Below are 17,467 nucleotides of genomic sequence, written 5' to 3'. Positions count from 1 at the left end.
TGACCACCCCCAGAACCCCCGCCCCGACTGCCATCGCTGCCCAATCCAACCGACCCCCCTCCTTCCTGACTGCCCCCCAGACCCATGCCCCCATTCAACCCCCGTTCCCCACCCTCTGACTTCCCCACCCCCTGACCACCACTCCAAACTCCCCTGCCCTTTACCCAACCCCCCCGCTCCCTGCCCCCTTACCGGGCTGCCTGGAGCACCGGTGGCTGGCGGCGCTACAGTCACGCACCGCGTAGCACAGAGATGGGGTCAGGCTGGGCTCTGCAGCAGCGCTGCCCCAGGAGCTCGCAGCCCCGCCGCCCAGAGTGTAGTGCTGGCGGCGGAGCGAGCTGAGGCTGCAGGTGACGGGGGAACAGTGTGGGAGGGGCTGGGGGCTAACCTTCCGGGCCAGGAGCTCAGGGGCCGGGCAGGACGGTCCCGCGGGCCGTAGTTCATCCACCTCTGTCCCACAGGCACTGTGCTACTCTCTAGGCATCCTGTGTCTCGATTTAGACCCCGACCCCTCAGACACTCAAACCTTCACATGGCTAAGATGCTCTCCTTGCCAGATGTGAGAATGTTCAAAAGCTGAGTTTCATGACTGAGGGTTTTTTAAATTTACCTGAATGACAAAAAAAGGGGGGGGGGGGGAGAGCGTGGCGTATGTGACTTGTTTACCTGTTGGGGTTACAGCCAGTGGTTCCAGTCCCTAGTTCATGCATGTTTGAGACCCCGATAATGATTGCTCCAGCCTCCCGCAGCTTCCTAGTCACTGTAGCATCTTCAGTCTCTGGCTCTGTCCCAAGGTATGCTGTTCCCGCTCGGAAGTGATAAGGCACCTTAGTAAGGAACAGAAGAGTGCATTAGGTGTACTGAACACGTAAGATCCAGCAACTTCTTCTCCACAACAGCAGAACAGGATTCTCTGAGGAATCAGTGCCCATCTGGCCCAGATGCTCAAGGCATTGTGGTGAAATTAGAGCTGGGCAAGTACAACGGCTGCTTTTAGCCGCACTGCTCAGGCGGGGTACTGCCTTCCTTGTGCTGCGGTTCTCTCTGGAGGCTACAGAAAACCTAAAAATCAAACAGTTAATATTTCCAATAGAAACATACTTGTTTTCTGGCAAAACATTTTGCTTCAGTGAACTAGCATTTCCAACGAACTCGAGTCCGAACTCCACTCCCCCGACGTCAATGGTAAGACTCCAATTGCCAGAGTCTGGCCAACGCTGAGAACTTTTGGAAATCCCATCCTCTAACTCTATGACTAAGTTTACTGACTTTCTGCTTTGTCAGAATAAGAAGCATCTCTTTTCCTCTTCCAGGCCCCTCCTGGGTTTCATGGGTTAAATGCTGTTAGAAGTTACTATTCGAATACCAGATATGGAATATGCTTTTTATATGCTCATATTCCAGGGCTGGTTTTACTGGTTTAGTCTAGCTACTGTAACTGCAGATTCTACTCTTATTCCTATAAATGTCTACATCTTTTTTCAAATATCTTACCGAGATGTTTGCCTTAACCACAACCTGCAGCAGTGAGTTACACAGGTTAATCACTTTTTTTTTTTTTTAAAGTAACACATTTCCTTTTATATATTTTAAAATGAGCTGCTTTTAAGTGCCTTTGAGTGTCCCTCAGCTGGAGGATACACAACAAGTGCTTATAATCTCTCACAGCCTGAACTGGCCATGCAACACTCCAACCATGAAGGGAACTCACAACTTTAATCTCTTCTTTCAAGCAGACTGGGATTCCATCCAGAAGAGAAAGGGGGCATTTATTCCTGTAACGAGTAGTGGAGGCTTCAGCCATCTGGAAAGAGAGAAAGATTTTATCTTAGCTGGACAATGGGATATGTCTGAGAAGACAAACATGATCAATATTTATTGCAAACTAAATACAACCCAGAGAGATCTCCCCATGATGGCCCAAGCCCTTTTACCATGGGCGAGAGGAGAGAAGCTACTGATCGACTATGTCTAGGTCCGGAGGTCATGGAGCAAAAGGAGCCACAGGGTGGGGAGAATAGTATGGACACCACAGAGAAACACATCCTGGTTTAAGCAACATTCAGTAGGAACTGCAACTCCTGTAATATTAGTCTCCCTCAGGAGTAAGTGAAATCGAGTCATTTATGGCCCTCTGAGAGGGGAGGGAATGAGGAAAACCGGGGAGAAGGGTGAATATGCACACTTCATTCCAACAATCATATCCCAGGATCTGAGAACATCTATGTAGCAGATCAGAGCAAGAGCCTCTTAGTCGCTCATATCCTCTTCTGCAGGGAAAGTGTGCCCATTCAGGTGACCACTGGCTGCTATCACTCTAGGTAGGAGGAAGCCTACTCCCACCAAAGGCACACATACCTTCTGTATCTGCGCCCGGTCCCACTGCACGATTGCTCGGAGGGGGGGGTTGGATTTCTCACAGTCCTCCAGCGAGGAGATAATATTCTTAGCAACCTGGAAGGGTGTCAACTCCCCAGTCCTATAAAACAGATGAGAGTTTAGAGATTGGGATCCTGTTACAATTCCCACCACAGGTGCGGACTGTGTGTTCCCGGGTGGTGCTCGACCCCCATTATGCCTCAGGCCCCACTGCCACTTCACCCCTTCCGCCAATCCCCCATCCTGCCCTACTTCTTCCTACCCTGTTCCGCCCCCTCCAAACAGCTGATTGCAGCGGGCAAGAGGCACTGGGAGGGAGGTACAGGAGCTGATTGGTGGGGCCACTGGCAGGCGGGAGGTGCTGTGGGAGAGGGGAAGGAGCTGATCCACAGGGCTGCCGGTGGGTGCTGAGCACCCACTATTTTTTTTTGGAGCACTCACAGAGTTAGCGCCTGTGATTCCTGGGATGGTTCTCTGCTTCTCAGGCACAGTTCTGAAGGAAACCATCCTCTGGCAGGAAGGTGTCATACCATCACCCTTTTGAGCTGAGAACTTGATAGGAATCAATCAGGAGCAGATCAGTGACACTCCCTAGACAGCTAGTGCTACTGAGCAACATGAAATGCTTCCTTCCCCATGAGAGCTTGTCTCCACAGCACTGCCAGTCCCAAAGAGCAAGATAGGAGCTGGAAACCCAGTCTGAAGCCTGGGACACCAAGATCAGCCGGAGTGTTGTAGATGACAGAGCTACAGACAGAACTATTGCACTTTCTTGGCAAAGGGTCCAAGGCTGTGAAACACGCTTTGGCCAGAGAACGGGCTGAACTCAGAGCACAACGCGGAAGTCAACTTTTTGTGCAGGTCTCCCACTGACGGTGAGGGCTGCAAACAGCCTCACAACATCACCTTCATAATCAACCCCCCCAAAATGAGCCTTCAGTAACACTTCCAGTAATTCTGGCTCCTAGATACCAGGTTGATGTGTACACTTGAGATGCACAGAGAGGTTGCAAGAGGTTAGGGCATGCACGCACACGCACAAACACCCCCCCCTCCCCTAGTCTTGGGGTGGGCCCCACTTTTCCGTTTGTTCTGACGGTATAATTTGTCTTAGCATGAGAGATGGGCCTGAGGCATACAGCTCCTAGAAATTTGGCTTGAACAAAATCCTCTCCCAATCTCTGGTCACTGCTTCCTAGAATTGTTTTGATCTTTTTGTTCCAGTGACCTCTGGTCTGTTCACACTCCCTGGGTGGAATGGTGTCAAACTGGGAGGGCAAGCAGCAGGGAGACTCAGTGGAGGTTCTTCAGGATCCTCAAAGGCTCTGCACTGTGGTGACCTTCCATCCACCACTCAACAACAAGTGACACAAGGAATCTTCCCCTGCTTTCCTATTACACTGAAAAGACTATGGATAAGCCCAAGAGCTAGGGACTCGGATGTAAGTCCCCCACCTAGCAGCACTTTGCGAGAATCTGCAATTACTGGAAAAGTGTAAAAACCAATTAGGAAGAGGATTTATTCAGCAGATTAGAGTGAAGGACTAGAAGTAACGGGATGAAGTTAAGAGGAGGTACATGTAGTAGGCCAAATTTTGGTGGAGAAATTCCTAACCCAGATCCGTTAGATACAGGGAACCACATCAAGCGACGGAGGGGAAAAGGGAAGACAAGATGCCCTAATATTGTAGGTTTTTCCACCAATCATTTAATCTCACCTACCGGTAGCAGTTCAGATAGTCCTGGATCCCTTTGAAACTGAACCCAGTGTTGGCACGATGAGACCTGCAAAGAGAGAAATAAAAAAGTGACGGTCAACCACCAAAGAACCTTCCTTGAGACTCACAATGCCAAGAAGGGTATGATGAGGTGCTGACTAGGAAAGCTTCACCTAGTACTTCAGATTCCAGTGTAACAACCAGAAAACCTTCTTTGCCAAAATCCAACTGAAATTCAACTAACTGCTTTGGGCCCCTTTGGAAATCCCAGCTGAGGTCTTTAGCTGTTAAGAAATCCCTCACTATAGAATGGTACAATATTCAAAAATGCCTAAGGAGTCTGAGTCATGGAATTAAGGGTTTCAAATCATTTAGATACATTTGATTATTTTGCCTCAAGTCTTTTTAAATACAAAACCTAAATACACTGATAGACACACATTAGAACTACCAGCAACTGAAGTCCAGAGTTTGTAAGAAGGTTTAAGGAATAACTTGCCACAGAAAAGCTATTATTACTTGCATAGCACAAACAGTATGCTAGGCACATTAGAGACTATACAAAACCCATGTTCCTTCCCCAAAAAGCTTGCACTCAAAACACATCACAAAGAATAATTCAACATGTCAATAAGCCTAACAAGGATCTAATCTATAGCTTTCTGTATTTTCTGGTGTGAAATATGTTAGAATATCGAGACAGACATGTACAAATCAGTTAAAACAGGTTAATTGGTAAGACAGACAAATCTGCATTTGACCTGTGTATGTTCTAAGCAAACATAAAACTTTCCTAAGTACGTGGGTGATTAAGGCCTTGCCTTTAAACATGTTAGCTAGTAACTTTGAACTACGTGCTGTAAAAAACACACACATGTATCAGAACCTAATGTTGACCAGTTTCAACACACGTTTCACAGGTCATAGTCAACACAGCTAACATACTCGGTGGGGGATAGGGCAGCAGCCCAGGGTAGAGCCTAGGATTGACTATGAGCAGCTAATATGTTTTTAAAGTTCACAGAATCATAGACTATCAGGGTTGGAAGGGATCTCAGGAGGTCATGTACCCCAACCCTCTGCTCAAAGCAAGACCAAATTCCCAACTAAAACATCCCAGCCAGGGCTTTGTCAAGCCTGACCTTAAAAACCTCTAAGGAAGGAGATTCCACCACCTCCCTAGATAACCCATTCCAGTGCTTCACCACCCTCCTAGAGAAGAAACTTTTCCTAATATCCAACCTAAACCTCCCCCACTGCAACTTGAGACCATTACTCCTTGTTCTGTCATCTGGTACCACTGAGAACAGTCTAGATCCATCTTCTTTGGAACCCCCCTTCAGGTAGTTGAAAGCAGCTATCAAATCCCTGCTCATTCTTCTCTTCTGCAGACTAAACAATCCCAGTTCCCTCAGCCTCTCCTCATAAGTCATGTGCTCCAGCCCCCTAATCATTTTTATTGCCCTCCACTGGACTCTTTCCTATTTTTCCACATCCTTCTTGTAGTGTGGGGCCCAAAACTGGACACAGTACTCCAGATGAGGCCTCACCATTGTTGAATAGAGGGGAATGATCACGTCCCTCAATCTGCTGCCAATGCCCCTACTTATACAGCCCAAAATGCAGTTAGCCTTCTTGGCAACAAGGGCACACTGTTGACTCATATCCAGCTTCTCATCCACTGTAACCCCTAGGTCCTTTTCTGCAGAACTGCTTCCTAGCCATTCGGTCCCTAGTCTGTAGCAGTACATGGGATTCTTCCGTCCTAAGCGCTGGACTCTGCACTTGTCCTTGTTGAACCTCATCAGATTTCTTTTGGCCCAATGCTCTAATTTGTCTAGGTTCCTCTGTATCCTATCCCTACCCTCCAGCGTATCTATCACTCCTCCCAGTTTAGTGTCATCTGCAAACTTGCTGAGGGTGCAGTCCACACCATCCTCCAGCTCATTAATGAAGATACTGATCATAACTCGCCCCAGGACCGACCCTTGGGGCACTCCACTTGATACCGGCTGTCAATTAGACATGGAGCCATTGATCACTACCCATTGAGCTCGACGATCTATCCAGCTTTCTATCCATCTATCTTCCATTCATCCAGCCCATACTTCTTTAACTTGCCAGCAAGAATACTGTGGGAGACCGTATCAAAAGCTTTGCTAAAGTCAAGTAATAACACATCCACTGCTTTCCCCTCATCCACAGAGCCAGTTATCTTGTCATAGAAGGCAATTAGGTTAGTCAGGCATGACTTGCCCTTGGTGAATCCATGATGACTGTTCCGGATCACTTTCCTCTCCCCTAAGTGCTTCATAATTGATTCCTTGAGGACCTGCTCCATGATTTTTCCAGGAACTGAGGTGAGGCTGACTGGCCTGTAGTTCCCCAGATCCTCCTCCTTCCCTTTTTTAAAGATGGGCACTACGTTAGCCTTTTTCCAGTCATCCGGGACTTCCCCCGATTGCCTTGAGTTTTCAAAGATAATGGCCAATGGCTCTGCAATCACATCCGCCAACTCCTTTAGCACCCTCGAATGCAGCGCATCCGGCCCCATGGACTTGTGCTCGTCCAGGTTTTCTAAATAGTCCTGAACCACCACTTTCTCCACAGAGGGCTGGTCACCTCCTCCCCATGCTGTGCTGCCCAGTGCAGTAGTCTGGGAGCTGACCTTGTTCGTGAAGACAGAGGCAAAAAAAGCATTGAGTACATTAGCTTTCTCCACATCCTCTGTTACTAGGTTGCCTCCCTCATTCAGTAAGGGGCCCACGCTTTCCTTGACTTTCTTCTTGTTGCTAACGTACCTGAAGAAACCCTCCTTGTTACTCTTAACATCTCTTGCTAGCTGCAACTCCAAGTGTGATTTGGCCTTCCTGATTTCAAACTCCTGCATGCCTGAGCAATATTTTTATATTCCTCCCTGGTCATTTGTCCAAGCTTCCACTTCTTGTAAGCTTCTTTTTTGTGTTTAAGATCAGCAAGGATTTCACTGTTAAGCCAAGCTGGTTGCCTGCCATATTTACTATTCTTTCTACACATCGGGATGGTTTGTTCCTGCAACCTCAATAAGGATTCTTTAAAATACAGCCCGGTCTCCTGGACTCCTTTTCCCCTCATGTTATTCTCCCAGGGGATCCTGCCCATCAGTTCCCTGAGGGAGTCTAAGTCTGCTTTTCTGAAGTTCAGGGTCGGTATTCTGCACCTCTCCTTTCTTCCTTGTGTCAGGATCCTGAACTTGACCATCTCATGGTCACTGCCTCCCAGGTTCCCATCCACTTTTGCTTCCCCTACTAATTCTTCCCTATTTGTGAGCAGCAGGGTAAGAAGAGCTCTGCCCCTAGTTGGTTCCTCCAGCACTTGCACCAGGAAATTGTCCCCTACACTTTCCAAAAACTTCCTGGATTGTCTGTGCACCGCTGTATTGCTCTCCCAGCAGATATCAGGGTGATTGAAGTCTCCCACGAGAATCAGGGCCTGCGATCTAGTAACTTCTGTTAATTGCCGGAAGAAAGCCTCGTCCACCTCATCCCCCTGGTCTGGTGGTCTATAGCAGACTCCCACCACGACATCACCCTTGTTGCTCACACTTCTCAACTTAATCCAGAGACTCAGGTTTTTCTGCAGTTTCATATCGGAGCTCTGAGTAATCATACTGCTCTCTTACAATGCAACTCCCCCACCTTTTCCCCACCTGTCCTTCCTGAACAGTTTATATCCATCCATGACAGTACTCCAGTCATGTGAGTTATCCCACCAAGTCTCTGTTATTCCAATCACATCATAGTTCCTTGACTGTGCCAGGATTTCCAGTTCTCCCTGCTTGTTTCCCAGGCTTCTTGCATTTGTGTATAGGCACTTAAGCACTAAGTTGCTATAACTGGTCTAAAAACATTTAAGTAGCTAGCACAAACAGTACATAATTCAAATGCATCTTCATTCAAACCAGATTTTCCCCGCAGTCTAGACAAGGGTTAATGAAATAAGGGGAGTTTTCGGTATCAGAAGGTGCAGAGATAGCATGGGGAGATATTGAGTAAGGACACAAACTGCAAAGGAAGAGAAAGGAAAGGATGCTGCACATTAGAATTCAGAAAGCATCCGGGGGGAAAAAAATCCTTATAACTTGGGCCACTGTTTAAGACATACAGAATGTCACTTCGTTTTGGGAAACCTGATTTTGTCCATACTACTGACAATGACACAATGACCCAGTACTGCATTAATACACACACATACAAACCCCCTACTCCTTGCACATCATGCTGACCTGGTCTCCATCAACTGCTTGAGAACCTCCAATGTGTTTTTAGTCTCAGGCTTTTCCTTTCTTCCCTCAGCAGCAACCTCTGGAATAAACGTGGGGTCTTCATGGATATCAAGATAGTGCATGAGAGTGAAGTTATTCATCCTGCAAGAGAGACGGAGAGTCACTTCTTGAGTTTGTAAGCCCAACCCTGATGTTTTAATTCACAAACATTTTGTTAAAAGGAAAATGCTTCTGGAGAGTTCTTTTGAACAATGTGCACTGTTTTGCAGAAGTACTAGAAAACAATTTTCTCTCTCTGTCACCATGTTCCTCTGCAGAGGCGGAGCAGAAGGATTACTAGGTTATTCATTATTTTTTGTACATTCCAAGGCCAGAAGGGACTACTAATCTGACCTCCTGTATAACACAGGCCATAAAACTTCCCCAAAATAATTCCTAGAGCAGATCTTGTATATATCTTTTACATATCCTCTACAAAGGACAGCACACCACCCACACAATTCTCTTATTATTGAGAAGGAGGAAGAAACCAATGTCATTTAGAACTGAACATTCCCAGTGATCAGAGCCTGCTTCTGCACTCGTAGTGGAATACAGTGTGATGACAAAGCAGGTCTTCAATAGCTACGCCTTCCTGCAGCTGGAGACATCAACGAAAGTCGTCAAAGGAGACATCAGCTTTAACTGGCATTGCAAAGTTCTGCTCACCTGAGAAGAGTAGAATTTTTCCTTCTAGGTTGAATAAAATATTTTTCCTTCCAGTGATCACTGTACTACGCCTGAGGCAGACTTTGTGCCTGTAAATATTCATGACAATTTGGCAAAGGCAGGTTAAAGCCGAAGAACAAGTCATGAATAATCACTCAGCCATTTTGTCATCAAATGGGTTGCAGACAGCCATGCTCTCACACCATCTTGTGATGGCCACATGGTGTACACCAGTTATTCTGTAGTTCTATACAACTCTCTTCCTCTTTTACAACTTATTTCCAAATGCTGGGATCCCAGCTACCCCAGTCTGCTTGTTTTGCAATTCCTCCTACTTCCTAAAATATGTGAAGTCCTTATCTGTCAACCTGCAGACACCCAAATTGTAACACAAGGAAAAATCCTGGCCCCATTAAAGTCAAAGTCAATGGGAGTGGTGTTCAGTCAAGCCAGGATTTTATCCCCAAGACAAAAATAAGGGTTGGGGAAAAAAAAAAAAAAAGAAAAAAAGTACAAGCAACTTTAAGTGATGTAATTTTTTAATATACACCTCTACCCCGATAGAACGCTCCTCGGGAGCCAAAAAATCTTACCGCGTTATAGGTGAAACCGCGTTATATTGAACTTGCTTTGATCCGCTGGAGTGCGCAGCCCCGCCCCCTCTGGAGCGCTGCTTTACTGCATTATATCCGAATTCATGTTATATCGGGGTAGAAGTGTATATACCATGGCCTACATTCTCAAGCATCAGGATTCCCCATGTCCCATGTCAATAACACACAGTAGTGAAAATGAGATCTGTATCAAAATCAGCATCAAAAGGAGATGTGTAGCTAAAACTCAGGACATTTTAGCAATTTGGCAGATGTAGGGAGCCCTTCTGCAATTGGTGCTCCATTTTTTATGCCTGGGAATATACAGAACAAGAGGAACTACAATCAAAACCAAAGTCTCTGCAAGGTAAAGAAAAGGTAACCGCATATAGCTGAAGATATAAAGAACCTTCTTAACCTGGTGGTGATCTATTATACTTCTTTAGAGTTTATCAAAGCCCCTTGTCCTATGCATTTTGTACTTTTTCATTTGGCAGATAAGAAACAAGCAGGAAGTGGGGATCTTATCATCCTGGCTCTGCTTTGTTTACTTCTTTGTTAATCAAAGTTGTCTAACTCTAGAAATAGAGTCTCTCACTTAAGAATCCTGATAGTCTGTGAAGCTGCTCCTGTCTCAAAAATGCCAAAACATCAGTCAAGCTCCAAGCAATGATACTTCCTGCTATCTATAGTCCAGTACAGGATTCCCTTTTTAGGATACGAAGAGGCTTTTTTCCCCCCCACCAGCTAAGCCCAAACATTCCATGTCCTCCTTTGTTAGGTACTTCTGTGATGTGAATTCAAATAAGGATTAAATCCGCAGGTGACACTGAAATTGGAGTGGGAGCAAAACATGCAAGGAGAGCAGACCCAAACTGCAGAGTGACCTGGACAGATTATTAGAACATGGAGAACTGCAGGCAGAGATTTGGTCCTAGAAAGCCCTGCACTCCCAGAGAGAAAATAAGCAGCACAGATACAAAACGAGAACATGTACTCATATTCAAGCAATTGCACTAATCCTATAAAAGAAAGTTTATTTTCGTCTTGTCTCCATAACACCGTCCTAATGTGACTTTCGTGCAATCAAGTACTGTAGATGCCACAGGGAAGGTGTGAGGACTGAGAACCAGGAGGCAAATTAGGAGCTGCAGCGGTACAAGAACCAGCAAACAGAGCTGTAAACAGGGAAGTTTGAGTGGGACTTCTGTTGGAGGAGAAGGTATTTGTAATTGTAGAGGCTGGTAAGGGGCAGTGTGCTGGGAGAGAAGCTGAGCCCTGAGTAGGGGGCGGGGCTTCTCTGACTAGGGGGGTCCTATAAAGGCAGCCGGCCAGTCAACGACATAGACAGCTGCAGTGGCACAGGAGCCAGCAAACAGAGCTGTAAACAGGAGTTTGAGTGTGAGTTCTCAAAGGGAGCTCGAGGGGAAGACTAAGAGCCAGGCTAGTGAAGGGAGTGTGTGGGGTCTGGCAGTGTTTTGGTGCTCGTTGGGGGTTTGTGTTGCTGTGGGTGGTGGTGTTTTGGTTTGGTTTGTGTTTCCTGAACTAACAGGACTTAGGTGAGAAGGCTATGACAGATACAGAGGCAGCAGTGGTAGTAACCCAAGCAGCGGAAGACACAATGAGGATGACTGGATGTGGAAGCTGTGGCATGTACATGATCCTGCAGGGGGTACCTGAAAAGAGTTTTGTCTGCATGAAGTGCTGCCTGATAGAGCTGATGGAAGAAATGATCTGAGGATTGGAGATGCAGGTGGAAACTCTGATTGAGTTTAGAAGGGGGTTCGAGCAGATGATGGAGCAAAGACATGAGGAGGCTGAAGGGAAAAGCTCAGACTTGCAGATGGAAGCAGGACTAAAGAACTCTGAGGGGAGACTGCTGGGTGAGGAAAGAGGACAGTGGAAGCATGTGACTACGAGAACCAGGCAGAGGAAAAGACGAGCTAGTGAAGGAGAAAGAGCGCTCAGGAACAGGTTTGCGGAGTTGGAAAATGAAGAAAAAAATATATAATGGAGATATCCCATCTCCTAGAACTGGAAGGGACCTTGAAAGGTCATTGAGTCAGCCCCCTGCCTTCACTAGCAGGACCAAGTACTGATTTTGCCCCAGCTCCCCAAGCGGCCCCCTCAAGGGTTGAACTCACAACCCTGGGTTTAGCAGGCCAATGCTCAAACCACTGAGTTATCCCTCCTCCCCAGCATAAGAAGGTACAATTCTGGGGATGCAGAGCTAGGGGGATTTGCTGGTGTCTCCCTCTGTATAGTTCATGAGTGGCTGAGAGAGCATTCATGCAATTTAGCTGGGTGTGTACCTGTATGCTGTCAACTGTGATTGCAGCATCTGGAGGGGTTTGCTGCTTGTCACTGGCAAAGCATCATGAGAGACAGCCCAGGCTGGAGAGTTAAGGGGGCACAGAAGTCCCACGGTTTCAGGTTGTACCCTGGAAATCTTTCACAGCCCCTTACTGCTCTCCTGCCCCTGCTACAGGTGAACAAAAACGTCGGATCGGTATGCCCCTGAACTTTGAGAAAGAGGAGATTGCTCTTTAGTAAGAACATATGAGATGGCAGAGAGGCAACCCAAAGGAAGTTTCCAAGCACAAGGTTGGCTGTGAAAAGAAAGGGTTAAATCTTCCCTGATAGAAAATCTGAATGTCATCAAATTAGAAAAATTAAAGAAAATGCCAGCAAACACCACGGCCTCTGCTCAATAGTTCTGCCCACTCTCCTCAGGGCCCCAAGGAAAATCCCAAATTACAGACTCCCCCTTTAAAGAGGTCATTGCAGATACCCCAGATTTGTTAACAATGCAAAACCTCAGAGTGCAGATATGGAACATACTCTTACCTCAGTAAAAGCGGCATTACACAAAACTGCCCGAAAGCCTAGAAGAGAAGAGAAGAGGATGAAAAACAGGTAGAATTAGTTGACAGCTAATTTTACCTTAGCTCCTCTCTCCCGCAACTGGGAGCGCTAGCTGTGGGGAGCTCTATACTATAAAGGAAATTATAATACAAACCAAATATACGAGAATTCCATTCATGCAATCCTTAAAGGGAAACTGTCAAACCATAAATTTGGTCCACATTTACAGAATCCTGAACATTCCTGATATATGTTCCTTCCATTCACTAGCCAAAATCCATCAATACCCATTCTTCAGAGACCGACAATCCCAAAAGCCACGTGCTCACAGACTGGAAACAAAAAAAAGTCAAGTCAGCCACAAGAAATCTGTAAGTTCCATCCACAATCCTTGTAGCTTTCTGCAAAACACAAACTCTGAATAAAAGAGTTATAAAGTTTCTATCTTATTTAATCCATTGCAAGGAGCTTTCACAATGCCATTAATACTCTGTTGCCCTGATACACCAGTGAACCTGCTCCCCTTCCTCAACCTAGTCATCTCAGTAAAGCATTAGAAATGTAAATGTTCCACACTGGGAACAAAGGCATTCAAGCTCTATCTTTATGCCTTTGCTAATGTGGCAATATTAACGATTCCAGAGATCAGTCATGTTCTGCCCTGATTTAACAGTACACGATTGTGCTTAAAAATTAATTATTGACAGAACTCAGGGTAGGGAAAAATATGCTGAAATTTTCTGCAGGCGTCTCTTATTCCTGCATTTAGGTAAAAAGGTAGAAAAGATTAATAGACTAAATTATTAATTTGTATTTATAATAGCTCCTTATTTCTGAGATATCAACATGTTTTACAAATGTAAACAAAGATTAAACCCCTAAGACACCCCTGTGAGGTTTGGAAATATTTTCATTTCCATTTTACATATGGGGAAACTAAAGCACAGAGAGGCAATGCGACTAGCCCAACGGCACACAGCAAGTCAGTGGCAGAACTGGGAAGAGAATCCTGGCTCTCCATCCTGTGTTTTAGCTATAAAGACAGCTCCATTAAGAAAAATTCCCTGTAGCTACTTCCCCTTCCCTGCAGTTGTCAAGCTCAGGAACAAGCCACACAATTAAACGTGGTGGGAAGGGAGGTGTAATTTATGTAGCTCTGGCAATAGCTCTTTGTACATAGCTTTAAGAAGAAAGCTGCTACCCCAATATGTTGTAAAAGTAAAACATTTTACAAAAACCTATTCTGGAGCTCAGGCAAATGTGTGTTCTGTCTGGGCACATATCAAGATCACCTTAAACTGGGGGTCAGTCACTTATCCCTATCAGCATTCTGCGGTGCACAAATCACATGGTTGTGCCAGGATCAGAGAAGAGATCAGGAGCAGCCAGGGAGGTAGGAATAAATCAATGAACCAAGAAGAGCTTAAAAATTCTCAGGAAACTGGTGAGGAGAGATTGCACTGTTTGGATGGTGGATTCTCTGTCATCTGCTTACAGTAAAGTCATAAGCAGCTGGAATGTCATGATTTTTTCCATGTGGAAAGGGTTTTTATACTTGGCCTCAGCTGCAGGATTTCCCCAAGGAGTTCAGAACGTATTGTAAACAAATATTTACCTGTCATGGGGCCCTAGAGAATGTCTGTCTCCACACTGAGCTTTTTTCTTAAAAAACACGCCCCACCATTGTAGTAATACCAATCAGTCACCGGTGTTTTAAATAACCATGTCCTCTAAACCTGCACAGAGCAGGAAAATGACTATTCTAAAGGGGTGAAGTTTGTTTTATTCCAAAATGTTTTCACTGACAAACCTTAGGTAACTAGACTGGTGAACTTCCCGGTGCAAACTGGTACTGTTCACTGCTTTGTTTACCTACCAGCATCTGCGCTGGTAAAGCTTGATCAGAGTACTTTTCAGACAGTCAACCCATTAAACTGGCCATTCTTGTTACAGGAGCCTAGGTCTGTGCGATCTCTCAAAGAATTGCAGTGCATGAGCTGCAGAAATGGACAAATCCTGATCACTTTACTCATGTGAATAGCCCCCCTGGCTTCAACATGATTACTTGTGTGAGTGAAGCTAGCTGGATTTGGTCCCACTCAACAGAGATCCCCATTTTCTTCTTCCAAGCAGCAATTATGAATAGTGAGGGAAAAATATTGGATTTTTAAATTGTAAAACACTCCTCTGTGTCCTCCCACTGACTAACTTTGGGACTAAAATGTAGAAGTTGTTTTAAAAAGAAGGGATATGCAAGAGTTTACACAAATTTAAGGAATGGCTTTCCCACAAGGCGATTTTTATTCTTATTCCAATGAAAACTAACAAACAAATAAATAAATAAAATTTCCCCTGCAGTGCTGGAAACCCAATTTTTTTTGCTAGGCATTTCACAGACAGCTGGTGCTATATAATCAATCAAAAATAGGACATGAGAATCAAAGTGCAACTGTCAAATGCAGAAAGTAAATTATTAAATGCTTTGGGGGCATTGACCATCTTTTGAGAGAGAGACAGAGCGAGAGAGAACACAGCACCAAAATCAATGGGGGACTGATCCCAGACTAGGGCTTCTAGATGTACTGTAATGCAAATCATAAATGATATTTACAACACTCTTACAGTTTTAATAGTTTAGCCATGTTGTTGATAACTTAGAGAAAGGATTTAGGTAAGTTAGATGTATTCAAGTCAGCAAGGTCTGATGAAAATCATCCTAGGGTACTTAATGAACTAGATGAAGCAATCTTGAAACTGTTAGCAATTATCTTTGAGAACTCAAAGAGGACAGGTGAGGTCCCTGAAAACTGGAGAAGGTTAAATACAGTACCTCTCTTTAAGAAAGGGGAACACAAAGGACGCAGAGAATTATAGACTGGTAAGCCTAACTTCAATAGCTGTGAAGATATTGGAATCAATTATTAAACAGTTAGTTTGTAAGCACTTAGAGGATAACAGGGTTATAAGGAATAACTAGCATCAATTTGTCAAAACAAATCATGCCAAAGCAACTTAATTTCCTTCTTTGAAAGGGTTACTGACCATGTGGATATGGGGACCCAGTAGATGTGATACATCTTCATTTTAGTAAGGCTTTTGATACAATCCCACATCACATTCTTATAAGCAAACTGGGGAAACATTGTCTAGATTAAGTTACCATAAAGTGGGTGCACAACTGGTTGAAAGATTTTACTCAAAAGAGTAGTTATCAATTGTTATCAGTCCCAGTACCATTTAATATTTTCATTAATGATTTGGATAATGGAATGGAAAGTATGTTTATAAAATCTGCAGATGACACCAAGGTGGGTGGGGTTGCTAGCACTTTGGAGGACAGGATTAGAAACAACCTTGACAAATTGGAGAATTGGTCTGAAATCAACAACATATAATGCAATGAAGATAAATACTAAAGAAGGAAAAATCAAATGCACAACAAAAGGGGGCTAGATGGTAACAGTGCTGAAAAAAATCTGTGGGTTAGAATGGATGACAAACTGAGTATGAGTCAACAATGTGATGAAGTTGCAAAAAGGACGAATATCATTCTGGGGTGCATTAAGGAATGTTGTATATTAGACACAGAAGGTAATTGTCCTGTTCTACATGGAGGCCTCAGCTGGAGTAACGTTTCCAATTCTGGGCACCACACTTTAGGAAAGATGAGGATTAACTGGAGACAATATAGAGGAAAGCAACAAAAGTAATAAAAGGTTTAAAAAACCTGACCTATGAGGAAAGGTTTAAAAAAAAAAAAAAAAAAACACTAGGCATGTTAAGTCTTGAGAAAAGAAAACTGAGGGGGACCCGATAATCTTCAAATATGTTAAGGGCTGTCATAAAGAGGACGGAGATTAATTATTGTGTCCACTGAAAATAGGACAAGAAGTAATTGGCTTAATCTTCAGTAATGGAAATTTAGGTCAGATATTAGGAAAAGCTTTCTAACTGTAAGGATACCGAAGTTAAGGACTGGAACAGGCTTCCAAAGGAGGTTGTGGAATCCACATCATTGGAGGTTTTTAAGAACAGGTTGGACAAACACCTGTCAGGGATGGTCTAGGTTTAATTAGTCCTGCCTCAGTGCAGGAGGCTGGACCTGAAGTCCTCTTGAGGTCCCGGTCAGGTTTACATTTCTATGATTGTATTCAATTCTAATGAGTTTCATGCCAACAGCATCCTTTATCCCATCTAGCCGTAGCATTAGAGAAGTGGTGTTAAGTGGTCTGAGCACAGCACTGGAAGTTAAGAATCTATTTATTTCTAATCCCAAATCTATCACAAACTAAAGAACTAAACATTTAGGCTGTGTTCACAAGAGGCAAAAAAGATGTATTTTTAGCATGTCTAAACTAAGGTCGGGTCTACACTAGGAGACCTATATTGGTATAACTATATTGTTCAGGTGTGTGAAAAAGCCACACCCCCAAGCAACATATTTATACTGGCCTAACCCTCCCCCTCCCCCCAAGATAGCACTGTGTCAATTGGAGAGCTTTTCCTGCCAACATAGGTACCACTGGGGGAGATGGATTAACTACATTGAGGGGAGAGCTTTCTCTCATCCTGCGGGTAGGAGCATCTTCACTCCAGACCTACAGCCGTCTGCTGCAGTGTTTTATGTGTTGACCTGCCCGACATTGTAGTTCTACAGTTGCCTTGTCCTCACTAGGATTTTGATGGAGGTTAGCTTAATAAAGGTTTAAAAAATTGTCTTCACCCTCGTGAAGACAAAGCTTTAACGTCTCCTTACTTGGACGCCTCGCCTCTCTCTATCAAATGGGGTTAATTCAGATCTGCCTCCCTGGAGAAGGGGAGACTGTCAGCAATAACAGCTGTAAAGCAGCTGGCAACTGACATAGGTGCCAAATCCCATTATTACTGGGGCGGGGCGGGCTCTCCGCAGCCCCTCTTGGGCTGGGGCTCCCGGCGCAGGG

General features: G+C 44.8%; 1 protein-coding gene across 1 annotated transcript in view; it reads right to left on the bottom strand.

Moving 5' to 3' along the window:
* LOC128845129 (uncharacterized) overlaps positions 1 to 17,467 on the bottom strand; it is a 30,216-nt gene that overhangs the window by 12,256 nt on the left and 493 nt on the right. The window contains exons 3-8 of the mRNA XM_054043455.1: positions 12,510 to 12,547; positions 8,362 to 8,502; positions 4,102 to 4,164; positions 2,359 to 2,479; positions 1,712 to 1,804; positions 667 to 827 (exon numbers count right to left, since the gene is read on the bottom strand). Of these exons, the coding sequence (XP_053899430.1) occupies positions 667 to 827; positions 1,712 to 1,804; positions 2,359 to 2,479; positions 4,102 to 4,164; positions 8,362 to 8,502; positions 12,510 to 12,547 (617 nt within the window). The remainder of the gene's footprint in view (positions 1 to 666; positions 828 to 1,711; positions 1,805 to 2,358; positions 2,480 to 4,101; positions 4,165 to 8,361; positions 8,503 to 12,509; positions 12,548 to 17,467) is intronic.

The sequence above is a fragment of the Malaclemys terrapin genome, chromosome 1, assembly GCF_027887155.1.
Source record: "Malaclemys terrapin pileata isolate rMalTer1 chromosome 1, rMalTer1.hap1, whole genome shotgun sequence".
Classification (NCBI taxonomy): Eukaryota; Metazoa; Chordata; order Testudines; family Emydidae; genus Malaclemys; species Malaclemys terrapin.
This window is presented reverse-complemented; position numbering and strand designations above follow the sequence as displayed.